The 24,844-nt window shown below is 57.8% G+C and overlaps 1 protein-coding gene and 1 long non-coding RNA gene across 6 annotated transcripts in view; one reads left to right on the plus strand and one right to left on the minus strand.

The window, feature by feature from the left end:
* Positions 1-24,770, minus strand: part of RPS6KA1 (ribosomal protein S6 kinase A1) — a 38,312-nt gene extending 13,542 nt beyond the window's left edge. Inside the window, exons 1-14 of one of the 4 annotated variants that reach the window (XM_036089391.2) lie at positions 24,642-24,770; positions 18,305-18,349; positions 9,731-9,847; positions 9,385-9,466; positions 7,573-7,653; positions 7,317-7,396; positions 5,690-5,796; positions 4,752-4,789; positions 4,253-4,395; positions 3,775-3,845; positions 3,394-3,482; positions 2,323-2,387; positions 1,990-2,092; positions 439-569 (exon numbers count right to left, since the gene is read on the minus strand). In XM_036089391.2, the coding sequence (XP_035945284.1) occupies positions 439-569; positions 1,990-2,092; positions 2,323-2,387; positions 3,394-3,482; positions 3,775-3,845; positions 4,253-4,395; positions 4,752-4,789; positions 5,690-5,796; positions 7,317-7,396; positions 7,573-7,653; positions 9,385-9,466; positions 9,731-9,847; positions 18,305-18,349; positions 24,642-24,704 (1,215 nt within the window). In that variant the 5' untranslated portion in view covers positions 24,705-24,770. Of the gene's footprint in view, positions 1-438; positions 570-1,989; positions 2,093-2,322; positions 2,388-3,393; positions 3,483-3,774; positions 3,846-4,252; positions 4,396-4,751; positions 4,790-5,689; positions 5,797-7,316; positions 7,397-7,572; positions 7,654-9,384; positions 9,467-9,730; positions 9,848-10,663; positions 10,875-11,796; positions 11,875-12,550; positions 12,696-18,304; positions 18,350-24,641 lie in introns of those variants that run through there. The other 3 variants (XM_078073602.1, XM_036089392.2, XM_036089390.2) reach the window with 3 other exon arrangements.
* On the plus strand, positions 10,220-15,455 carry LOC144381962 (uncharacterized). 2 transcript variants are annotated; one of them, XR_013448325.1, is made up of 3 exons: positions 10,220-10,329; positions 11,049-11,181; positions 11,985-15,455. It is a non-coding gene; the product is annotated as an uncharacterized LOC144381962 (long non-coding RNA). The 2 variants fall into 2 exon arrangements; XR_013448324.1 differs by lacking the exon at positions 10,220-10,329 and having other exon boundaries at positions 10,981-11,181.
* Positions 24,771-24,844: the final 74 nt, after the last annotated feature.

The raw sequence follows: 24,844 nt of genomic DNA on the forward strand, positions 1-24,844 counted from the left end.
AATGTCTCACTCAAGGTCCTTTACCTTAGAAGCTCTGAACCTGGGCAATGAGCTCCGGAGTCTACACTCAGGCCTCTCACTTCTAAATCTCCCATGGAGCTGGGAAAGTGCACTCATGGGGGACAAATGTGAGGAAACCTGAGCCCTCTGCCCCCCGTCCCCGTCAGGGACCTGTCAGCCACCCCACAGCACTAGCACCCTGGGCACCCCTCACATTTATTTATCTAGGCTTTACAACGTCCCCGGCTCTGTGCTCGGACATTTCTATCCACGTGGCCATCCAAGCAGAGAAACTGGGGCCCAAGGAGGTTGGGAGGCCCACCGGACTACACAGTGACAGTCAGGGTTTGATCTCCAGAGCCTGTGCCCTCAGCTGTTCTGCCCTGGTGGCTCCCGGGGAGGGAAGACAACAGAGCAGCAGTCTCCCACCCCCCTCACCTGTACCACTGAGTGCAGTGGGGCCTGTGTGGCCCGAGGCTTGCCGTCGTCCTCCATCAGGCCAGTGGCCACGAAGCTGAAGCCACGGAACAGCTGATGGGCACCAGCACTGGGGGGGATGCCCGGGGAGTCTGCAGGGGTGGGAAGGAGATGTGACCCTGAGAAGGTGCCCTTGACCATGGGGCTTCCAGGCCTGCCTCAGCAGCTGGCTGTGGAGGGGGCTTGGGTAGGCCCCTCATGCCAGGCCTCAGTCAGCCCATCTGTTCATGTGTCTTTAGACCAGCCCAGCCCTGACACACGAGAAACATAGAAGACCCCCCACACTGGGCGTCTGGCCCAAGCCAAGACACTTCATCTCTTTCTGGAGGCCTACTGCCTCAGGTCTGCCCCTTTGGGTCCATCTTCTGTTCAGCACCAGGAGGGATGGTCCCAACTACAAATCTACCCCCTGCCCGAACCCTTCAAGTGCTCCCCTCGGACCTCAGAAGAAAGCCCAACTCCTCAGCTGGGCAACTGAGGTCCTTGCGATCTTAGCTTCCTCCGTCTCCACTCTGCAGCTCAGCCTCACTGGACTCCCCAGGTCCTTAAAGGAGCCCCTGAGCCCCCGCACATGCTATTCCCTGTAACTGGGTACTCCACAGCTCTTCTGTCCTTCAAGGCTCGGCTGTCACGCTCCCCTCTGAGAAACCCTGCCTGAAGCTGCTCCTCCAGCTCCTCACCCCTGTGAAGCTGCACTCGTCACACTGCCCAGTTTTCATGTCTCTCCCCCAAATAGTCTGAGCCCTATGAAGGCAGGGCCAGCCCCCCGTGGCTGATGACTGGCAACAGCAGGAACCTGGTACATATGGGTCAGATAAGTGAATCAAGATGAGACAAACTGTTGGAGAAGTGCTAAGCTCCCTGTCATCAGAGATGTGCAAGCCACAGTGAGAAGAGCACCCCCTCTGCTAAAACCCATCCATCTGGGAATCCCTCCAGAACTAACACTACCCCCCCCCAATATCTGGCCAAAATATTGGTATTTATCAAACTCCCTCCCAGAAGCCCCCTCCTTGGCTTCTCGCAGTAATCCCAGGAACTGAGAAGGTCTGTGGCTGAGCCCATGTTCTAGATGAGTACACTGAGGTCCAGTGATCAGAGCAGCCAAAGGCGATTCCCACACTTGCCCCTGACCTGTGGGCGCTGTCACCTCTGCTCTGCCAGACTGTCTCCACCTCATGTTTCTGCTGGGTCGGATTCTTTAGTCCTGACGTGAATGTGAGCCTCATGTGTTCGGTCTTCCCAGCGGGCTGGAAGATGCCCCGGGGAAGGGGGCCTGACTTTTCTACTGTGGCCTTAACCACCCACTCCCCCACCCCCTCACGCAGACACAAAGAGGCCCATAGAGCCCTGGAGTGGGAGAGTCAGGCCGAATGAGATGGGGACAAAGAGTCGGAGACCTATCCTGCAGTCTGCCCACACACCTGGGCCTGACCACCCTACATCCTGAGGGGCCCCCGACTCCCTGCTCCCTCCTGTACCAGCCCAAGACAAGCCAGACCACAGACGCACCCTTGGGTGTGCGGGACGTGAACTCGGTGTCAAAGTAGAAGGTGTCGTCAGGTTGCGCCACGGCCGGCTTGAAGGGTGGCTTGATCTCACGACGGTACAGCTTCTGCAAGGTGGGGTGGGCACTCCGGTCACCATGGCGCCCCCACAGCCCATCAGGAGCCTCGGGCAGGAGAAGGTAATTGGCCTGGAGTGCAGGCACCCTGGAAGGCCGACCTCGCCTCCAAGGCCATGCCGTCACCCTCTGCTCCACATCCGGGGCCCTTGTTGGTAGAAGCCCCCTCCCGCCACAGGCGAAGCCCTGATGGGGGCTCTGGGGTGGACAGACACACTCACATTCCAGTCAATGGTAGAGTAGAAGGCATGCCGCTTGATTTCCTCTGCCCCATCAGGGCCGGAGCCTGAAAGAGCCCAGATGAGGGGTCTGCCCTTGGACGGTCCAAGCCCCCAGACACCCACCCTGTCTGCTGCGTGACCTCACCATGGTCTGGGACCAGTGACTGCAGCAGTCTACTGGGAGCATGGGGGACAATGGGCTCCCCCTGTCCCCAATCCACCCAGCCATGACCCCAAAGGCCTACTGCCCACTCAGCATTTTCCACTTTCTGGAGACCCTTATGATCAAGCTCCAGTGTCCTGATGGAAGAAGAAAGGCCCAGAGAGGTCAGGCAACTTGCCCAAGGCCACACAGAATAGAAATTGGCCTTGTTCTGAGATCTGCAGAGGCCCCCATCTCCCTCCCAGCCCAGGCCTCCTCTCTATTGCTCTTATCGCATGTCCTTGTCAGCCACCAGGCAGACTCTCACTCCATTCAACCCCAGGGACCCGGACTGGACCTTACAAAGCCGGTCATGGTCCAGAGGAACCCAGGGGCCAAGCAGCCAAGACACAGTGAACATCTTCTACACAACAGGCATGTTCATGCAACTTCATTTAGTCAATAGGGTTCAAGAGCATCATCTCCCATGGATACGGGGACCCGGGGCTCGGGGAGGTGAAGTCAACTGCCTTGGGTCACTTAGCTCATAAATGGCCCTCATTCAACAAATATTTATGGAGGGACCACTGTGTGGGGGCGGTGAGGACCTGACACGGGGCCAGGATTGGGACCTGAGCCTCCTGACTCTTGAGCTCATGCTCTTTCTGTTGTGCCAGCAGCCTTGGCGAAGGAGCTGTGTGGGGGCTCTGTCCTTGTCCCCAGGGGGAGTGGGGATGACTCAGTTCCTGCCTTCCCCCTACACACAGGTCACCCCCCCCAAACACCACACATGGAGCCAGAAAGCAGGGTGGCCCGCGGCATTGTCTGCCCACACAAAGGACAACAACGGCCCCTTTCAGCCCCAGATGTGGCTCCGTGGCCTAGGCTGCAGCTGTACCCCGCTCCCCTCCCGAGCTGGGGCTGCTTACCGAGCCGGTTGGCAGGATTCCGCTTGAACAGGGCCCGCAGGAGGCTCTGGGCTTCCGTGCTCAGAAACTGGGGCATGCCTAGCTTCGCCCTAAAATAGCCCCCAGGTCTCATCAGGGCTGAGCCCGCCCCAGAGGCCCTGTCTCCCCTCCCCACTCTGTCCAGGTCGAATTTCCAGCTCAATCCAGACAAACCATCCACCAACTCACCTCCCAAAGACTTCAGGGATTCCCCGCCCAAGCCCAGGAAAGCATAGTGCTTAACCCAGAGGAGGGTCTCATTAATGGGGAAATCTGAGGCAAGAACAGGGTATTATTCTGGCCCCCAAGCTGGGGCCAGCATCGGGGGAAACCCTAAAGTGTCAGGGCAGGGCTGGTGCTTACTTCAGAATCAGCGTCATGGTCTCCTTCCGGTCCTTCCCCTGGAAGGGCAGGGAGCCCGTCAGCATCTCAAACTGCAAAGGACAAGGGTCTATGAGGCTGTGGTCTCCATCTCCCATGTCCCCCACCTCCTCCCACCCAGGCCACTCAGCTCCATTCCCAGGATTCTTGCTGGACTGTGGCGGGTCCACCTGGATCAAGAATTGTGACTGTCTCTCTTTCCTCTGCCAATCAGAACACCAAAAGCAGTACTAGGGGCTGAGGCTGAGGTGAGGCCCAGTCTCGGGCTGGGGGCAGCCCACGTGGGGCCAAGCCTGGAATCCTCCCAAGGAAGGAACCTGCAGCTGGGTGGAGGGTGAGGCAGCTTGGCTGGGAAAATACAGGAGGAAGTCTTAGAGACTATCAACCCCCTCACTGTACAGAGGGGAAAACTGAGGCCCGAAGCATGGGCTGAATGCTTTACCCCTGTCTGGGCACTCACCATCAACACCCCGTAGGACCACCAGTCGGCACTGTGGGTGTGGCCCTGGCGGTTGACGACCTCGGGGGCCATGTACTCCACCGTCCCACAGAAGGAATAGGCTTTTTTCTCATGGTCAATGGCCTCCTTGCTCAGGCCAAAGTCTGTGGCAAGGAGGGCAAGAGGACACGTCTTTAGGAACCCCCCTGCCTTCCTTGCTGCCAACCCCTCCACACCCAATGCCCCTGCCCACAGGCCTGAGGACATCACCCCCATGACACTCGGGAGGAGGCTAAGGCCCCGAGAGGTTAGGTGACTTGCTCAAGGTTACCTAGTGGGGAGCTAGGGTTCACACCCAGGCCATCCCAAGTCTAGGGCCTGGACTTTTGACCACTTCCAAGTGCCTGGCACAGCCTCTCAGGTAGAACGGACGTCCTGGCACTCAGCCCAGGCCTATCAAGAGCCCATCCTGCCCTCCCCTGGGACTTGATGCGGGGGGGAACAGGGGCCCTCTACTCACCAGTGAGTTTGATGTGGCCCTCCTCATCCAGAAGGATGCTGTAATGGAGAGATGGGTTCTGGTGACACCATGGGGGTTGTGGGGGGCTGGGCCTGGCCCAGAGAAGGTGATCCACCCAGATCCATCTGATGGGAGGCAGGTGGAGTAGACGGGTCCTGCCATGCAGACGTGTTGCCTGCCTTCTTTGCTAATCCTTGAAACAACGGGCTGACGTAGGGACTATTATGGCCCTATTTTAACAATGGGGAAACTAGGGACACCTTGGTGGCTCAGTTGTTAAGCGTCTGCCTTCGGCTCAGGTCATAATTCCAGGGTCCTGGGATCGAGCCTCACATCGGGCTCCCTGCTCAGCGGGAAGCCCGCTTCTCCCTCTCCCACTCCCCCTGCTTGTGTTCCCTCTCTCACTGTGTCTCTCTCTGTCAAATAAATAAAATAAAATAAAACAACCAATGGGGAAACTAAAGCTCAGGGAAGTTAACTGCACATGGTCACAGAACTAACAGATGGTGGAGATAAGATCTGAATTCAGGTCTGCCTAACTCTAAAGCCAGATCTCTTTCCAGCCCAGCGCCTGCTCCCCTGGGCTCCCCCAAGTTACCATTTGAGGATATTTAGCTATTAAGGAAAATTCTAGAGAGGACCATATCAAGGAACGACTTTCAGTGATGGCATCTCAGACATCGCACTGGATTAGCAAAAAATGTAGGCAATCGCCTGCACGGAGGAGCCTCAGCCTCGTCAACGGCAGCAATGGTGATTAGGCAGCCCCCCAAGGTGGGCCTGCTGCCGCCACCACCCCACTCCAACCACCTATTCATGGGGCAGCCACAGAGAGGGAGACTTGGTTGGGGAGAGTCACACCCACCCCTCAGGAGAGACCCCAGGGCCTGCCTCTGCACTCCCTAGGGAGGCTGGCATGGAGCTCGCGCTTCACTCACTTTTCAGGCTTGAGGTCTCTGTAAATGATGCCCAGGCTATGCAAGTGGTCCAGGCCCAAAGCCAGCTCAGCCAGGTAAAACTTCACGTCCTCCTCTGTGAACATCACCTACGACAGGCGGGAGGGGGCGTCAGCGGGGAGCGCCTCTTCGTCAGGAGCTAGGGCACGGGGCAATCAGCAGCTTCCTGGTCCTCAGGGCCCACCCTGGGGAGGACCCTTAGACACCCCCAGGCCATCCTCTCTTCTCTTTATAAAGGGGGTTGAGTATGAAATGACTAACATACAAGTCACTCATCGTGGCATTGTTTGGAAATAGCAAAAGGGTTGCAAAGAGCCCAAGGGTTGAGCAGAAGACTGAAATGAACTGTCTCTCCCCGGCATGATGGAGTGCTATGTAGCCCTAAACACACAAGGAATCTCTCCATGTGCCGATATGGATCGATCTCTAAGATACACTGTCTTGAGCAAGGCAAGATACAGAACGGTGTACACAGGGTAGTGCTTTTTCTGTAAGAAAATGGGGGTTGGGGGGCGCCTGGGTGGCTCAGTTGGTTAAGCGACTGCCTTCGGCTCAGGTCATGATCCTGGAGTCCCTGGATCGAGTCCCGCATCGGGCTCCCTGCTCAGCAGGGAGTCTGCTTCTCTCTCTCTGACCCTCCCGCCTCTCATGTACTCGCTCTCTCTCATTCTCTCTCTCTCAAATAAATAAATAAAACCTTAAAAAAAAAAAAAAAAAAAGAAAATGGGGGTTGGAATTCAGAACACGTATCAGAATGGTTTGTATTACTAAAGAAACATGGGGTGCTTAAACAAAAAATCAATAAAAATGTTTACCTATGGGGGGTAGAGGGACTGGGGTGGGAGGAAGACTTCTCAATGAGATTTTTCTTTTCAATCATGTAAACGTATTACCTATTCAAACATTAAAATAACATTTAAAATTTTTTTTTAAAGTTTGTTTCTCTTCTGAAGGTTGACTTGTATTAATGGTCCCATTTTTATATCTGGCTCAAATTCTTTTACGTCAGTTAAAATCCTTTTGGTTAGGGGCGCCTGGGTGGCTCAGTCAGTCGGGCGTCTGCCTTCAGCTGGGCTCGTGGTCTCGGGGTCCTGGGATTGAGCCCCACGTCAGGCTCCCTGATCAGTGGGGAGTCTGCTTCTCCCTCTCCCTCAGCCTCTGTCCCTCCCACTCATGCTTGCTCGCTCTCTCTCTCAAATAAATAAATAAAATCTTTAAAAAAAAATCCTTTTGGTTAACACATAGGACATAATGTTAAAATATCCAGATTTCTGGGAGGATTTGCGCTTCCCATCCTCAAAGCTTTGCCGGGGGCAGCCTTGGAAGAATGGAGGTGGAGAGGTGAAAGACCCCTTAGCTCCTGGGAATCAGGGTGGCGTCAGACGCAGGCCCTGATCCTCCTCACCCATCCTGGGAGAAACTCTGAGGCTTGGCCAGGGTGTACACTCTGTCCCAGGGTGGGTTCCTAGGTCAGGGTCTGCTAGGCAGGCCTGGGTGGTCCCAGGTCCAAGCCACACTGGTCACATTCTTCACAGAGCTCTGGGATGAGAGGCCTCGTTGTCTCTCCAGCTCCATCCCGGGGCCCTATGGCAGTGGGGTGTCAGCTCACCTCTTTAGAGAGCCGTGTGAAGAGGTCCCCGCCACGCAGGAAGTCCAGAATAAGATAGAGCTTTCCCTCAGTCTGGAAGGCTGGGGAGAGGGGAAAAGGCAATGGTGGAGCCAGCTGGGCCCTGGGCCCTGCCCCTCTACCCTAAGCTCCCTTGGCCTGCTGGGGGTGGGGGCAACATAGGGGGAAGGCAGCAGCCCACAGGCAGGGCAAAGCCTGGCAGGCAGGGTGGGAACTCAAGTAGGGTCTGTGGTCTCACCATAGTGCAGCTTCACCACAAACGGGTGGTTTACATCAGCTAGGATGTCTCTCTCCATCTTGGTCCGAACGCGGTCACGCACTGGCCAGAAGAGAAAGGCAGTCACGGAGAATCTAGCCCCCCCAAAACGGTCATCCCCAAGCCCTGGCTAAGAAGGGCTGCTCTCTTTTCCAAGAGTTCCTCACACCTCATGGCTGTGCCCAGGGCTGGGCCCTAGGCGCCCTGCCCATCCCTCGAGCCCCATCTCCTGCCGTGCCCCATCAAAGACCATTCAATCCAGTCCGTCTGAGCAACCTGTTCTGTCCTCTGCGTGCCCTTAGCTTTTGCCCCTGAGGCTCCCCCGGAATGCTTTTACCAGCCCCCTCCCCAACTGGCACAAAAATCCCTAATGCCGGTCTGGGGGATGGAGAGTATAGTCACCTGGGAGCTAGTTAGGCAGATTCTTTCCCTAGGCCTAAAATTCAGACTCATGGGTCTAAGCGGCCACCCTCACATCCTTTTTTTTTTTTTTAAGAATAAAAGTCCCTAGGCATTCTGATCACCAGCAGGTTCTTCTTTGACTCAGCTCAGGCCTCACCTCCTCCAGGAAGTCTTCCTTAAACTGCTAAGCTGAATTAGGGCCCTCTCTCCGACAGTGCTCGTGCTTGCCCCTTCAGAGTACTTTTCACCCTCTCTGTTAATTTTTTCTTTTCCCTCACCAGATGCGGCATGGACCATGCTGGAGTTGGACTATTCCAGCCACTGTTTCCCGAATATACCTTACATTTTTACACTTCTGCTCAGGCAAACAGCTTCTCCTTCCTGGGGTACCCTTCCTCTACTATTTTTAGCCTGGAGAACTCCTAAATCCTCCTTCAAGGCACAGCTCAAACGGCCCCTCCTTACGTGAGCCCACCCTCTGTGGGCTCCCCGCTCACAGCCCCAGCTGCTCCACACGGCAGGCGTGGCTCGGCCACTGCTGCCCTGGCCTGGGAGACCTTCACAGCAGTGCCCAAGTCCTCCATCCTCCCCCCCCATGGCTCCCATCATCCCTCCTGGGGAATGACTTCTGCCCCTACCAGGTCGGCCTGAGGGCATCAAAGCTACAGCACCCCACAAACAACCCTTCATGGGCCACAGGACCCCTAAAGTCTGCAAGGCCGACACTTCTGATCCTCCCCGCCTCACCGCAGCCAGGGCCCACTCCCCCTGGTCAGTGGCTGCACTGGTTCCCAGGCTGCTCCAAGGGTCACTGCCCAGCCCAAAGTCCACTACCAACCACTGTCATGCCCTTTGTGAGCCTGGGAATTCTAGACCTGGCCTTGGGCTCCCTTCTGAACCTCCCTGCGATCCATCTCTGGGGCCCTGCCTCCACTCCCCCTCTCCTACCCTCCCTAGCTGCCTCCCTGGACTCCCTGCCCCTTTCCTCACACCTTTCTCCACGCTGAGAGGGTCTCCCTCAGACTCTCCAAGCACCGTGAAGCAACTCTGCCCAACTAACCTCAATATCAGGCATGAGAAGGCCCCTGCCACAAGCACACTGCACTCACCCCTTGCCTTCCTTCCAGACATTCACCTTCAGCTATGGTAATTGGTGCTTGGCTTGGGGGAAGAGGGGAAGGCTGAGGTTAATCCCCAGAAGTCTTTTCTTCGAAATGGACCCTGTCTCTGCCATGAGGTAGGAGGGGCGAAGGGGGAGGCTAAGGACAGGCCTCTTTCTCTACCTTTAGACCAGGTGCTCCTCCATCAGACCCAACACTCTGGAGAACCGGGCTGTCTCCCTCAATCCTGTGCCCAGCCTGGGCTCTGCACAGGGAGGTGACCTTCACTCACCTTTCAGCGTTGCCTTCTTTAGTACCTTCATGGCATACAGGTGCCCACTATCAGGTCGGGTGACCTTCCGCACGAGGAAGACCTGAGAAAGCAATGGGGAAATGGCAGAGGAGAAGCTGGGGAGGGGGCCGAGCCTGTTAGCTCCCATCCTCCAGGTCCCAGGCTGACCTCTAACTTCCCTGAGCCCCAGGTTGACCTTTTGCCCTCCCTGGGTACCAAGGTGACCTCCTGTCCTCCCCTCAGACCCATCAACCCTTGCCCTCGGATCCTGAACCCCAAGGTGACCCTTCACCCCCACCTCTGACATGACCAGTGCTGCCCTCCCAGCTGTGGGCTCAGGACTCACTTTGCCAAAGGATCCCTGGCCCAGGACCTTGAGCAGCTCAAAATGGGATGGGTCGGCCTTCTCAGAGCCAGCCTTGACGTGGTGCGTGATGGAGATCTCCTTGAGGATGCCCTCATCCTGATGGAGGGACAGAGCTGGTGAGCATGGTGGGGCCCATCCAGGCCGGCAGGAGACATGGTCCCCATCCAAGCCCACTCCCCCTGGAGACAGGGCCCTGCTGGCCACACCAGACAGCTGTAGTGATGGGGCCAGCCTCCTGGTTCATCAATCCCAAGAGGGCCTTAAGGGCCAGGGAGGGTCAAACTACCAAGGTGCCGAGTCAGGTGAGTCATGGCTCCCACTGCTCCTGCTCTTCTGGCCCAGTGAGGCCCAAAGGGATGCCCAGGCCCGGCGCAGGTCCTGCCTGTGGGACTCCCCTCCCCCCGCTGCAAAGGTTTTCGTTTTGCCACAATAGGAAGTAGAGTTTGTTCTCATACCGGGGAGGCAGAGCCAGGCTTTTGTTCCTGGTCAGAGTAGATGATAGGATCCTTCTGGCCAAAAGGGCAGGGCTCAGATGCACAGGGACCCAAGAGTCAGCAGAGACTACCCCCATCAACCCGGTAAGTGCCAGTCTGGGGTGGACAGGAGCTAAGGCCAGAGACTCCATGACCCACCCTTTGAAACTTCCTTCATAGGAGTCTACCCCAAAAGCCCCTTGCCAGGCCCTAGCTGTTCTGGGACCCTTCTGTCCTCCCTCCAATCGGCTGCTATTGCCCTGGAGCCCTGAAGCGCCTCCCCACTTCCCCAGGAAGCAAGTCTGGGCAGGGTCCAGTCGTCCGGCAGGCCCAGGCCGGGGCCAGGACAGCTGAGAGCCAACCGAGGCCAAGTTCACTGCCCAGGCACCTGCTCCAAGGGCCACAGCCAGGCCAGGACCAGACATCTGGGCACACTCACCGAGTCCCGCCTGGGGCCAGAGCCAGGGCCAGGGGCAGGCAGAGAGGTCTGGCTGGTCCTGGGCCGCTGCTTCCTGGGTAGCCAGGGGAGCAGGGCCCAGAGCCGCAGGCGGGGCGGCTTGGGATCCTGCTCCATTCGGCCAGCAGGGCCGAGGCACCATGGCAGGAGCACGCAGCGTCCGGGGCTGCCTCGGAGGTGGCCGGGCCCAAGGCGGATGTGCAGGGTGAGGGCGGGGGCTGGGCCTAGCTCAGGGCCGCCAATCACTCGGGGCCTGTGGTTTCCCAGCTCCAGGCCTACAATCTTACCACGTTCCCTTCCTCTCTTCCCCCCCCCCACACTGCCTGAGGGCTGCCCTCTGGCCCTTTCCCCCCTCATCCTCCCCCAGGGCCTGCAAAGGGAAAGCCCTACGCCAACGCAGCTGCTGAGGGGCAACAGGTACCCAACGGGCAAAGACAGGCATCTAACGTGTAGAGGCGGATAAAGAGGGACACCCAACAGGCAGAGGCAGGCATCCACAGGTAAAGACAGATGAAGGTGGGCATCTATCAGGCAGAGGTGGGAGAGTACACAGGCCCACCAGGCAGGGATGGAGCTAGGGGAGCTCCACACCCAGCAAGGGGAGCTAGGAAGAACACACACCCAACAAGCAGAGACAGATGGGGACATGTACCCAACAAGCAGAGACAGATGGGGACCCATACCTAACAGGCAGAGGCGCACGGGACATATATCCAACAGGCAGCGACAGAAGGGGACATGAACTCAACAGGCAGAGACAGACGGGGACCCAACAGGCAGAAGCAGATGGGGGCTGGCATCCAACAGGTGGAGACAGATGGGGACACATACTCAACCAGGGAGAGACAGAAGGGGACACAACCCAACAGGCACCCAACATGTGACATGTACCCAATAAGTGAGGACAGGCACTCATCAGGTGGAGACAGAGACAGGAACCCGACAAGAGAGGCAGATGGGCCGCAGAAAGAGAAAGCCAGTCAGTGAGGCCCAAGGAGACTGACAGAGACCCGGGCCCGACACACAGAAAGCCAGACCCAGGCAGGACTCAAGGGCAGAGCTCCGGGTTCTTGCTGGCCTGCCAGGGGCTGGGGGAAGAGGTGAGGGGACATCACCTGCAAACACCCCGCATCTGGGGGAAGAGTCCGGTATCTGTGGCAGGCACACCTCTGAGGTTTCATCCCTGCCAGGGCCTGCAGAAGGCCCAGGACCGAGACAGTGGGCTGAGAGGAACATCTCCTGAATGCAGTCTGATGGCTTTGACTCTGATCCAAATTTCCCAAATCTGTTATCCCCATTGCAGATACAGGAAACCGAGGCCCAGAGGCCAGTGATTCACCCAGGCTGAAAGTGGACCAGCGGCAGAGCCGGCCTACACTCAAATCCTTCCCCTAGTTACTGCCTGGCTTGGGGTCAGCAGGCCTCCAGTGCCAGGAAAGGGTGAGCAGGTAAGTCAGCCAGAGCCCTGCCCCGCCTCACCCCCTCCCTCAATACTGGGATCAGCGCAGGGACTTCCCGTTCTAGGTCTAGGACCTGACAGACACAGCCCTATCTTCAGGGGACCTTGAACAGCCACAAAATCTGCAGCCATCAGAATCTGCAGCCTCTGCAGGCCCCTGAGTATAACCCTGGGCGGGACAGGCAGAAATCCTGGCTCAGAGAGGGGCTGAGCTGAGCCAAGGCCACACAGCAACCCTCGCCCACCCCCGCCCTGAGGTTTTAGACTCCGCTCGCCTGCCTCTGAGAACACTCCCTGGGGACAGAAGCAGTCACCCAGAAACCCCAGGGGACAGGGCCACTCCCAAACCCATTCCTTGCCCAGGGCCACGGTGAGAGATATTGCTGGAGGCAGACCAACCCTCTGCTCACCTTTCTGGGACAGGGGAGTGAGTCTCTCTCACCCCTGGGGAAATCTGCCGGGGTCTGCATGGTGGGGCTCAAGCTGGTGCCCAAAGGGCCCCGTTACTCCTCTACTTCTGCTTTTTCAGCCTTCCCGGCCCAGAAGGCAGGGTCCCTGACCCCCTCCTTCTCACTTCCCCCTCTGCAGGGAGGAGGGACAGAAGATGGGTCAGGTTCCCCTGCCGAGGAGGGGACACTGCAGACCCCACGCCCGTCACTCCGCGGGGGGGCCCGGGGATACAGCCCTCCTCATCTCCTCTGATCCTAAGGAGGGGAGACCAGAAGACAGACAAAAGTCACAAGATAACAAGGCAAGGGCACATGGGGCACCCCAGCACCTGCCAACATCCCCTTGAGGGAGTGCGGGGCAGACGTCAGCAAGGCCACCGTCTCCGAGTGCCCCAGGCCAGAGCGCAGAAGCTCCTTCCCTGGCAAGTGACCTTCCTATGGCTGGGCCCACCCAAAATGGCAACCCTCTGAGCAGGCACCCCGCAGCCGGCCCCGCCTGGGATGGGCAAGGGAGCCACAGGGCCTAGCAAGGACCTCACAGAAGTGTGAGAGGGGGAGAGGTAGCGGTGGGGCAGGCGCCGACCAGGCCCAGCCCCCTTCCACGTGGCCGGGCCGCATCAGTCCCACCAGTAGCCCCACAGGAACGGGCACACCCACAAGTACACACAGGCCGATGATCGGAAACCATTTCCACAGACATGTGGAAACACACGCCCCCACGTACACACGGACTTCCCCTTCCAGCCCTCAGAGGGCCTCCAGCGACAGTCTGGTGAGGGCCTGCTGGCGGTTGTGAAAGGGGCCGCCTTAGACCGCTCGCTGCACCCAGCGCCTGCAGGCAGGGCTGTGGAGGCCGGGACAGCCCGGGGAGCCCCAAAGCTCTCCGTTCCGGAGCCAGTGGGGCCCCCCACCAATCCTCAAATCCCAAAGCAAAGGAAGTCTCTGTGGCTAGCAGGGTGCAAGAAGGGGCAACAGGAAGGAACCGGTCTCAGACCTGCCTTTGCTGGAGGGTCTGTGCTGGGACCATGAGGCCTCTGGTGGCCGGAGCGGGGGAGGACAGCCACCAGACCACAGCCCTTGGTCCCTGCCCCATTCCCCACCATATACTTCCTCTTACTTACTTCCCCCCACAGGGCAGCTGGGAGAGAACCCCAGAGCCCCCCAGCCTGATCCCTGGTCCCTAGGGTCCTTCCACCAGCTGCAGCCCAAACCCAGCTGCCAATCCCCGCGGTAACGGACACCAACAGCCCCTTCCCCAATTGGCAGTATTTGCAGGGCCTCCCGGGCCTGCCCCTTCCGGTGGGACAGATCGCTCCTGATGGGGCAGGTGAGGAGAGGTCCCAGGCGTCCCTGCTGCACTAGGCCAGGACTGGGCCATGAGTGACAACCAGAACTGTGCCCCTTATAAACACAGCGTGTATTGCACAAGGCCGTTCTTTCCTTCAACCTCCACTGGTATGGCTTCTGCCAGGCCCTGTGTCTTAGCTTCGAGAGAGATCCTGTACTTCAGAGACATGAAAACCAGACTCGGACAGAAAGTGACTTGCCCAAGGCCACATGGCTAGAAAGGGGGACAGCTCAGAGCAAAATCAAAGAGTGTTTGCTTCCAAAGCCCACACTCAAGCGTTTCATTATCGCCCTCCATGCAAGCCCGTTTCCCCTTTGGACATCCGTCACAGCTACCGACCCCCTGCTCTGTCCCCAAGCCCTGAGCCTGACACTAGGAGGCGCACATGTTAAGACTCAGGCCTTGTTCTCAGGCAGCTCCTGAAAAGACATGATAACAAAACACAAGTGGCTACAAATCTACAATGGCGTATTATGGGTGCTCAGAGGCAGGAACTATCTGCCCGGGGTGAGGTCCCAAAGGACCTTCTAGAGAGGGTGCAGTCCAGCTAAACCCTGACGATGAACAGGAGTTGGCCAGGCAGAAAGGAGGAAAAGAAAGACACTCTATGCAGAGAGAGACCTGCATGAAGAAGAGGCTGAGGCCAGGAGTGCAGGGTAGGAAGTTAAGAACTGTCCACTCACTAGCTGAGCGCTCCCAAGCAAATTTCCCTCCCCGTCTGAGCCTCAGTTTCCCCCTCTGTAAAACAGAGCTCACAACTAAATATTCCACCCTTGGAAGGTTGTTGCTACAAGTACAACGGGCCACAGAGACAACGGGATGTTGTAAACAGGACTCCTCCCTGGATTGGGTGGGCAGTCTTACTGCTGCAGTCTCCTGTGGGCAGGCTGAGGGGACACAGCCCAGCCGCATGGTCCCGGGGCCTGGGAGGGTAGGCTAGCCTACCCCGGCCAGTCCAAGGGAAGTTCCCCCCAACACCTGAGGCTTCCAAGGCTCCCCGAAGTCCGCAGTCACATCCTGCTTGTGCTCCAGCCAGAGGAGCAGGAGGGATCCGGGATGGATCAGGGTTTCATAAACAGGAAGAGAGGAGGGGAGGGGGGAGACGCCCAGCTCTCAAAATAGACCTGCAGGCGCTTCAAAGGGGTCCAGCTCCGGAGATAGCCAGGGGAGGGGGCCGGGGGTGCCCGGTCCACCCTCATGGAGGGAGGGAGGGTGAGCGGAGCCCCAGTCCGCCTGAGGACCCCAGGCGTGCCAGGGTGCCAAAGGGATCCGGGAAGCTCTTGCCCTGGACTGCTGTCCGTGCTAGGGCTGCTAAAATCCAAATCCCCCTTTCGGCCTAAAATGAATAAAATAAGCAAACATTAAACACCACACTTTGGGGGTGTCCGGCTGGCTCAGTCGGTGGAGCAGGCGACTCTTGGTCTCGGGGGTTGTGAGTTCGAGCTCCCCACTGGGTGTAGAGATGACTTAAAAATAAAATCCTTAAACAACAACAACAACGAAACAAAACACAGCAAACTTTGTGGGACTGTTTAATTTATACATATCACACTCCTCCTCCGGGTGGCCCTGAGGGGTGGACCCTGTTCTTCTATAGGAAAGGCATCTAAACCTCAGAGCAGTACAGTACCCGCCCAAGTCCTACAGCAAATGAGAAAGGGGCAAGGTCCTGAACTCAGAACGCCTGACTCCCAAGGGCCCCCCCCCCCCCGCCTCTTCTCCACCTGGAAGGCCCACTTCTCTCTGGAGCTGCCAAATCCTGCCTTCGGAGGCCCAGCCAAATGCCAGTTCTGTGGGGAAGGTGGCCTGCAGCCCTACTCCCCTGCCACACAGAACCGTAACCATCCATCTGGCCCCTGCTCAGCCCCAAGCGCAGGTGCCCCTGGCTGGTTCCCCAGGACATGCTCCTCTTACCATCTCACTGGGAGAAATGTGGGCACCAGGAAAGGGGTACATTTCTCTGCCCGATATGGGGCCTGGCGCAGAATGGAGATTCTCTGTGCCCACAGTCATGCTCCCCACCATCACGGCACCCACCACCACACAGCTTGCCTGTCTCCCCCGCCTGAGAGCAACCTGAGGCTGGGGGTACTGACTTCATTTTAGGGCCTCCCAGCGCTCCAGCATGGTGCACCGAACATCTCTCTGATGAAGCAAAGGAGAAACTGGCCTGCTCCCAGCTCCTTCCACCACACAAAGTGATGAGGGCCTGACCACAGGCTGAGCGCCCCCTGGTGTGCCAAGCCCAGAAGTAGGCCCTGGAGATACTGTGAGGTTCTGGGGGCAAGAGAAAAGACAGATGAGCAGGTGTCTAGAAATGGTGGAACCCAGAGTCACAGGGACTCAATACTCTCCCTCGTCAACATGCAGTGTTCTCTGGGCTGGGAGAAGTATGGGCTCTGTGGTCAAGCAAGACCTGACTCCATTGCTCACCAGCTATGTGACTTTGGGCCTCAATTTTCTCATCTGTAAAATGGGAATAGTAACAATCTCTACATCAGGGGTGTTTGTGAAAACTAAATGCAAAGCTCCCGGGGTGGTGCCAGGTATGGGTTAAGCTCTTTCTCTTCCTTAATGTGGCATTCAAGGCTCTCCTTGCCCATCCATCTCCAGCCTTGTCTCCCCTCCCATCCCAGGGTCTTCTGCTCGAGAGCAGGGGTCATAGGCTTGAGATCAAATGTAGGTTACCCACCCGAGTAAGCACCTGCCCTCTCCCAACAAGCCCCTCTAGCTCCCGAGGTAGCTTACCACCTGCCCCCCCAAAGCTGCAAGCTCCTCTGCAACCCCCAGAACTTGAGCCCCAACATCTGAACATCCTGGCTGTTCCTTGAATCCCTTCGTTTTGTGACGAGGCAACTAGAAGCAGCTATTTTGTGGAACGAGATTCTCCAGACAAGGGACCCGGTCTCTGCCACTTGGTCTGGCCGCTGTTGGCCACGGTGGCCGCAGTAACCAGCAGAGGAGGGGTAGGGGCCTACTTATCTCACCTTGCCCGACCCCAGGCAGCTCAGCTCCCTTCTCTTAGGAGGCTGAGACGAGGCAAACATCGGGACCAGCCCCAGGTCTATTTTAAAGGTCAAGCTTATGGCAAGTCTGGTGCCCAGGCTGACCCAGGTCTAGAGGGTGTGGCCCCTGGAGGGCACGGAAGCGGAGCAAGACACTGGGGTACCCGCGCGGCTGGTGCTCAAGTCACCGTGCGCTAGGCAGTTACTACCCCATCTGTCCTTGCCACCACTCCCGTGACTCAGGTACCATTGTCCCCAGTTTACAGATGAGGAAACTGAGACTCAAAGCAAGAACGCCTCTGGCCAAATAGTGAGGGTGGAGCCAGGACGTGAACGCAGGTTCGCCGCCTACTGTCAGGACCCACGCTCCGTCCTTCCTCGGCAGCTTCCCGAGCCCCCCACGGCCAGCAGCTCTGGGGCCTGACAGCTCCTGAAAACCGGGTGTGCTCTTTCCCAACAGAGAGATGAGAAAGCCCAGGCCCAGAAGGAACAAGGGACCCACCCAAGGTCACACAACTGCCACCCAGCCCCTGGTGCTTTTGTCCACACACAAAACCAGCGACAGGGACTGACGGGCTAAAGGGAGGCGCCCAGGGTAAGCAAAGACAGTAGTGGGGAGGGAAGCAGGGCTGGGAGGTGGGAACCCAGAGAAACGGCCAGGGTGCCACATGCCGAGCACTGGGCCATGGTTAGACTTGGGGGGCCACCAGGTGCCCTCCCTTCATGTACCAGCACCACATACCCAGAAGATTCTAGGCCCTCATCATGCCCAGCTGACCTGAGCCTCTCCCATCACCCCTTCAGCCCTTTCCTTACAGCCAGCCCAGCTGCCATGAGGAAATAAACCAAGGAAGTGGCCTGGGTGAGGAGGAGCCAGAGTTCTAGACTGGATTCTGCTCCTGACCCTCTCTGGGCCTCAGTCCCCTTGCCTGAGAAATAGGAAGGTTGAGGGGCGCTTGGCTGGCTCAGTGGGTAGAGTGTGAGACTCCTGATCTCAGGGATGTAAGTTCAAGCCCCACGTTGGGTGTGAGATTACTTAATAAAATCTTTAGGGGCGCCCAGGTGGCTCAGTCAGTTAAGTGGCTGACTTCAGCTCCGGTTGTGATCTCAGGGTCCTGTGATCGAGCCCCGCATTGGCGTGCACATCTCTCTCTCTCAAATAAATAAATAAAATCTTTTAAAAATAAATAAATAAAACAAAATCTTAAAAAAGAAAGAAAGAAATAGGAAAGTTGGAGCAAGTGATCTCTGTGCACAGGGTCACCTCGAGGATTTGGTGGGACCAGAGAGGGGGTGGGCCTCCCTCCTCCTCCACAACCATGCGAACGGTCCCTTGCTCAGGGTGCTTGCCTTGGTCCTCACCTTGGACGGCTGCAGTCCAGCTTCTTCCCCTGAGGCCTGTCCATTCTGGAAAAGAGAAGGGAGATTGGGGAATTTAACCAGAACTTACCAGGGTGGGAGAGTGCAAAAACAGACCCACCAGAACGCCCCCTGCCCCCACCCCGTGAGGCTGCCCCCGGATAGCTAGGGAGGCCATATAGGCCAGGGCCCTCTACCTCCACTTTCACTGGGGGGCGCAGGTGTCAGGCCTCCCACAGCAGCCCCTCGCCAGCATGTCCCACTCCTCCCGCCCTCGCGCTCTCTGCCTAGCAAACCCCTCGTCTTTGAAGACTGAGCTCATATGTCACCTCCTCCCAGAGAGAAGGAAAGGGCATGTGTGGCTCCCAGCTCCGCTGGAGACAAACTGTGACTCTGTGCCAAAGAACCAACTGCAAAGAGGCCTCAGTCTCCTGATCTGTAACATGGGGCTAGTTACCCCACCTCCCAGAATTGCTGCAGGGATATAATGAGACCAAGTCTGCGCAAGTGTCCAGCCTGGAACTGGTGGCTGCCCTGTCCTTGCCCCAGTCTGGGACTCCTCCCCTGCCCCTGCCAGGCAGAACCACGGTCGCCACACTGCGCCCCTGCATTCCTTCCCTGCGCCACTGGCCACACGGCAGGGACTATGTACACAGAGGCCTGCCCTTCCTAGTAGAGGTGGGGTCAGAGATTAGGCCTTGGCGCTAACAGCTGCTCTCTTCCAAGCCCCTGCCACATGCCAGGCACTGGGCTCGGAGCCTCACACCTGTGGCACCATTAAATCCTCCTGACCTGGGAGGTAGGTCCTGTCCCCATTTGGCAGACGAAGAAACTGAGGTTCAGAGGAGCATAGTGATGGCGCACCTAAGGTCACATGACTGGTAAGTGGGGATTCAAAATCCGGTCTCCGACACCCAGGAGGTGCCCCAAAAAAGGTCTGCTGAAGAGCAGCCCACACCTCAGCACGGAAACTACCTGTAGAGAGGCGGCCACTGGGGCCCATTTCTAGGCAGTCCTGCTTCTTCCAGCCCCTGGACTTCGCCCTCAGGGGTATACCAACCCCAGCCCATCCCTTTCCTGCGTGATAGGAGGTGAGTAACCAGGCCTGGGGAAGCAAGGAAGGAGCCGTCCCCACCCCTCCTGGCACAGCAAGAGTGTGGTGAGGCAGCCGGAGGCTCCCACCGGTAGTGAGACCCAGCCTAGGGCAGGTCAGGACTTTGGAGCCAGGGGCTGGGTCCACAGGGCCGCTGTGGCTTTGCCTGGCAGAAGCAGGCACAGCTGTGCTCTGCCCATTACATAATCTCCCTGCCCCTGGAGCAGCTCCTCCCTGCTGCTTGCAGAACATCCTGCCCCCTGAGCCCCTTTAATGCCCCTAATCCTCCCCAGGGGCCGCTTTCTGCAGGCCCCTTCACATGCACACACACATACATTCTGTCATCTCTCAGCAACCTGGGGGAGGGCTGGGTTGATCAGGGCCGGGGAGTCGGGAGTGGGGGCCATGATGCATTTATGTATTGAGTTCACCCGGCATTCTAGACTCTTGCTATAATTCCCGCAAATGGTCATAACAGCCTTCTTGCATACCAGCCCCACTCCCTGCCCTCCTCATTCCAAACCCCCATCCTTCCTCAAACTCAACTGTGATCCTTGCATTGAGCAATCAACTCTCTAGCTCACGCACTCCTGATTGAGAACCTTCAATGGACCAGGCCTCAAACCCTGCCATGGCTTCCACTGCCTGCAGAATAAAGTCCCAGCTCAGTCCCCAACTGCCCAACACAGGTGATTAAGTATGTGGGTTCTAGAACCTGACCTTCGGGGTTCAGATTCTGGCTTCTACCACTGCATGACCCTGAGGTTACTTCATTTCTCAGGGCTTCAGTTTCCTCATCTGTGAAATGGGAGATGAAAGTAATGTATCTCATTGGGTGGCTACAAGAAGCAAACAAAATAGCGCCTATAAATACCTAGCCCTAGCACATAACCAGTCCACAAACAATACCCATTATTATTACTGGGTCTTATTCTTGAGCTTTAACCGAATGACCTGGGACCCTGGGCAGACCAGCTTGTTCCATATCCCCAAGCATCTGTATGGTGGCTCCTTCTACCAAGAAAACCCTTCCTGCCTTGTCACTTTGGCAAATGCCTGGCCTTCTTTCAGCACTCACTCCCAGTGTCCTCTCCTCTGTTCACAAAGCCTCAAGTCCTTTCCTCCCTCCTCTGGGCCCCAACGGCACCGAGCAAACCACAGGTTAACTTAGGAAGAAGCCATGGCTTGTCCGTCACCATTTCCCTAGCACCCAGCTCAGGGTCGGGCACACAGTTGGTCACATGAAAGCTCAGCTCAGCAGAGAGAGCAAGAAGACCAGAGCAGCTACTAGTACTCCTATTTTTCAGACGAGGCTCGGAGTTAAGGGACTTACCTGAGGTCCCTCAGCCAGCAGGTGATGGACATGAGGCCATAACCCAAAGTCACATGGCTGCAAGCCTAAATCCCCAGTGGGGGAGGGGAGGAGGGCTCGGATGTACCCAGAGGTGTGGGCTTACTGAGCAATATCTGGACGATTCAGGGGACCCCACAGGTCTTGTTTGGCTGCCTCCGGTCCTAACCTCTCTGGCCTGGGTACCATCCTCATGAAACCCTTTGCCTGTAAGAGCTGATTCACAACGTTTCTAGAAGGGGATGGGCAGCCCTGGAGAAAGGACTGGGAGCACAGAGACCACAGGCGAGCATCCCCCTTAGAGCCAGGGTCCTGGGAAGACAGGGTCCACGTGCCCCTCTGGCCTGACTACCGCACAGGCAGGTGGAAAGAACACAGTTCTGCAGCCACAAAGACAGAGCCGCTAATCCCAGCTCTGCCGGCCACTCGCTCTGACCTTGAGTCTGTCACATCACTCCTCTGACCCTCGGTTTTCTCATCTGTGTCATGAGGCCAGGTCTGTCTTGTTCACAGCTGCACTGTTGCTTGGCAGAGTACTTGTCACATGATAAGTACTCAATAAATATTTGCTGAATGAATGAATAAATGAATGAATGAAAGGGGACAATGATGCTGACCTTGCAGAATCCCAAGTCAAAGACCTTGTCTAAAAAGTCTGGTACAGGGGCGCCTGGGTGGCTCAGTCGTTAAGCGTCTGCCTTCGGCTCAGGTCATGATCCCAGGGTCCTGGGATCGAGTCCCACATCAGGCTCCCCGCTCGGCGGGAAGCCTGCTTCTCCCTCTGCCACTCCCCCTGCTTGTGTTCCCTCTCTCGCTGTGCCTCTCTCTGTCAAATAAATAAATAAAATCTCTAAAAAAATAAAAATAAAATAAAATAAGAAGTCTGGTACAGGAAGGGCCCTCTGGCCTCTCCCACTCTCCCCACTCTTCTTCAGAGAGCACTGCTCCTAGGACAGCTGCCTAGGGCCCCCAGACCACTGTGCCCCATCCCCAGAGGTCAGAGATGGATTCCAAAAAGCATTCTTCCTTCCCACCCAAGCAGCTCTGTCTTGAGAAGCAGGGCTCAGGGCAGCGTCTGGACAAGCCAGGCAGCAGATGGACAAAGACAGCACGTGCCCCACGGGCAGGAAGCAGCCCCAGGAGCTGGGGTCAGGGCCCAGCACTGGCAGCCCTGCACACTGCTAGAGGCTGGGGGACAGGTGCCAGGGCTGGCTGGCACCACCGGCCCTTCGAAAAGGCTGGACAGAGGCCCTGTGGGACAAGCAGACTCGGCCAACATCCGGAGCCGCCTCTCCTGGACTACCTTCCACCTGGGCCAGTTTGATCCCAGCCCTTCCCCATCCTTGAGCCCTACCCCCCCAACTTGTTGGAAGACAGTGGGAGATCTGGACTCCCATCCTGACTCTGACAGTAATTCATACGCCAGTTCTCCTCTCTGAGTTCAGCTGTTTCATCCGAAACTGGGGGTAATAATCCCTTTTTTTTTTTTTTTTAAAAAAGAGGCTCCTCACCTAACATGGTGCTTGAATTCACAACCCTGAGATCAAGAGTCGCATGCTCTACTGACTGAGCCAGCCAGGCGCCCCAATAATCCCTACTTTGAGAAGCTGTTTGGAGAATTATTTTATTTTAAGGAGGTAACAGTGGTGAAGCAGGGCCGGGGGCACACAGTGAAGCTCTGTACATGGCAGGGCTGCGCCCCCTGAGAAGGTTCCTGCTTCCAGCAGGGCCAGGGAAGGCCCAGGCAGAATCCTCACCCACACCGCCACCTGGGCCAGGCCCTGCCTCCCAGCAGCCCATTTTCGGCAGCGTCATGAGGAGGGCAGAGCTGTCCAGGTCCCAGGCCTCTGCCAAATGCCCCCAGCAGCCCCTTGCCTGCCTCCTTCCCGGCCAGGAGCCCGTGACAGCGCCTGTACCTGAGGGTCAGGCTACTATATCGCTTACATATCACCTGGGCTAAGAACAGCAAGGCCCTGTTCTCCAGTGAGAACGGCCCAACCGGCGCCCTGGCTGCCCCATGGCTCCTATTACCCAAACAATAACACCCAGTCGCCTGGCACGTCCATGGAGTGGGGGAGGGGGAGAAAAGGCGGCCCTGCCCAGGGCCCTGCACCTCTCAGGCCCAGGAAGCATTAAGCTAGGACTCAGCACTGGCCACTGGAGGAACAGAGGTGCAGAGAGGCTAAGGGCCGGCTGAGGGTCACACAGTGTTTCCAAGCTGAAGCTCTGAGAAATCACGATGTCCCCAGTCCTAGGAAATACACTAATCTTCTCCTCTCACGGAACTCAGATGCAGTTGTACTCAAAACTGAGTTGAGTTTCCTATTCAAACCTGGTCCCCTGCCCCAGGATTCCCCAAAGGGAAGCAGGAAGTAGTGCCCTGCACTGGGAATCAAGCTCCTGGGTGTCTGCCCTTCCTACGAGTATAACCCAAGGTAAGTCCCTGGGTTAAGTTCTTCCCAGTCTACCTTCCTCTAGGGAGGCCTAAGTCACAGGGGCATGCCAGGGCAAAGGAATCCACCTTTGAGCGCCCCCCCAACCAGGCCCTTATGCCCCAGGCCTCCGAGGGGGGGGGTACTGCAGAGGGCAGTGTTCCTCACCTCAGAGAGTGAGTCAGCGAGAGAGAACCTCCGAGAGTCGTGCAGGGCTTGTAAAAACCCCATGGCAGGGATCCCAGAGCAATTTACTCCAAATTGCACCTTCAGGTTGGTTACCTAATCCTGCCGCGCCCACCCTCCAATAGCCAGTGTCAGCTATGACCATCCCTTTAAAGGGGTAGCACACCCTGGGTGCTGGGGACCTAGGGTCCTCACTCTAATCACAACCTGTGGCCCTGAGAGGCAGGGTACTTGGTGGGTACTGGGTGGTTGCCCCAGGTAAGAGGAGGCAGAGGAGGGAAGCTAGGCAGGGGCTAGGGACCAAAGCCAGGAGAAAATCACCTTGGCTCCCGGGCTCAGAGGTCTTCACACCCTCCCAGTATACCCCCACATCCCCTCTGGAAATGGAGTTTCACCTGCCTCCTTCCCAGCATGAGGCCAAGGGGAAAGTTTTCTTAATCTGCTGGTTCAGGGCCTTGACCTTGACCCTGGGTGTCAAAGGGCACAGGAAGAGCTGGCCTTCTGCATCCTAGGGCTTGGCACCACAGAATCTTCAGAGGAGGGCCAGAGCTGCTTCTGGGAGAGGCTGGGTGACAGAGGCTAAATGCCCCAGGGGCCCAGCCCTTCCTCTGGGAGGGCTCGCAAGAAAGAAGGCAGGCACCAAGGTCCTCCCTGTCTCCGGGAATAATCTGCACAAGGTCTAAGGGCTTTTCCCCACTGTCTTCTCCACAGCCTGGCGTGGGGGACACAGGTATCCTCTGGCCCTAGCCTTGGGGCAAAGAAAACCAAGAGTTCAGCCTTAGACAGGTGGTGTCACCCCATATTCCACAACTGCCAAGGGTCAAGAGGGGTAACCCTGCTAGGGTCAGCAGCGGAGAAGCGGGGAGCTCTCGGGGTAGGGCGCTGGGAGACATCAAGGAGACGTGGGGTTCCCATGACGCTTGTCTCCTGGCACCTCAGCCCTGCCCATCTGCGCTGATAGAGGAAGCTCCGACAGCTCCCGGTACAGGTCCTAGGTGTGTGCGGTGAGGGGGGCCAGATCTCAGGGCCCCGCGGGATCCCCTCTCCGGGCTAAGGGGGTTCTGGGCGCTTGGCGGAACTGTCCCTCGCGCGCACACACACACACACACACACACCCGGGGCATGGGGGGGTGGAGCCGAAGAAGGGCAAGAGATCGGAGTGCACTCGCGCCCTCGAGGGCGCCCTCCAGGCTGCAGCGGCGCCGCGAGCCGCCCCGCCCCCGTGGGGGACCCAGGCTCGCCGGCCGCCGGCGCCCGTCCCCCGCCCCGCTCACTCACCTCCGGGTCCAGCGGCACCAGCTCCATGAGCGGCCAGGGCTCCTTGAGCTGGGCGAGCGGCATCGCGCCGCCGCCGGGCCGCCCGCTCTCCTCCGGCGGCCCGTGCCGCGCCGCCTCCCGGGTCCCGGGGTCCCCGGCTATGCGCCCCCGCGCCCTCCCCGCCCCACGCGAGACCCCCGCGCTCGGGCTGGGCCGTCCGCCGC

The sequence above is a fragment of the Halichoerus grypus genome, chromosome 5 (genome assembly GCF_964656455.1).
Source record: "Halichoerus grypus chromosome 5, mHalGry1.hap1.1, whole genome shotgun sequence".
Classification (NCBI taxonomy): domain Eukaryota; kingdom Metazoa; phylum Chordata; class Mammalia; order Carnivora; family Phocidae; genus Halichoerus; species Halichoerus grypus.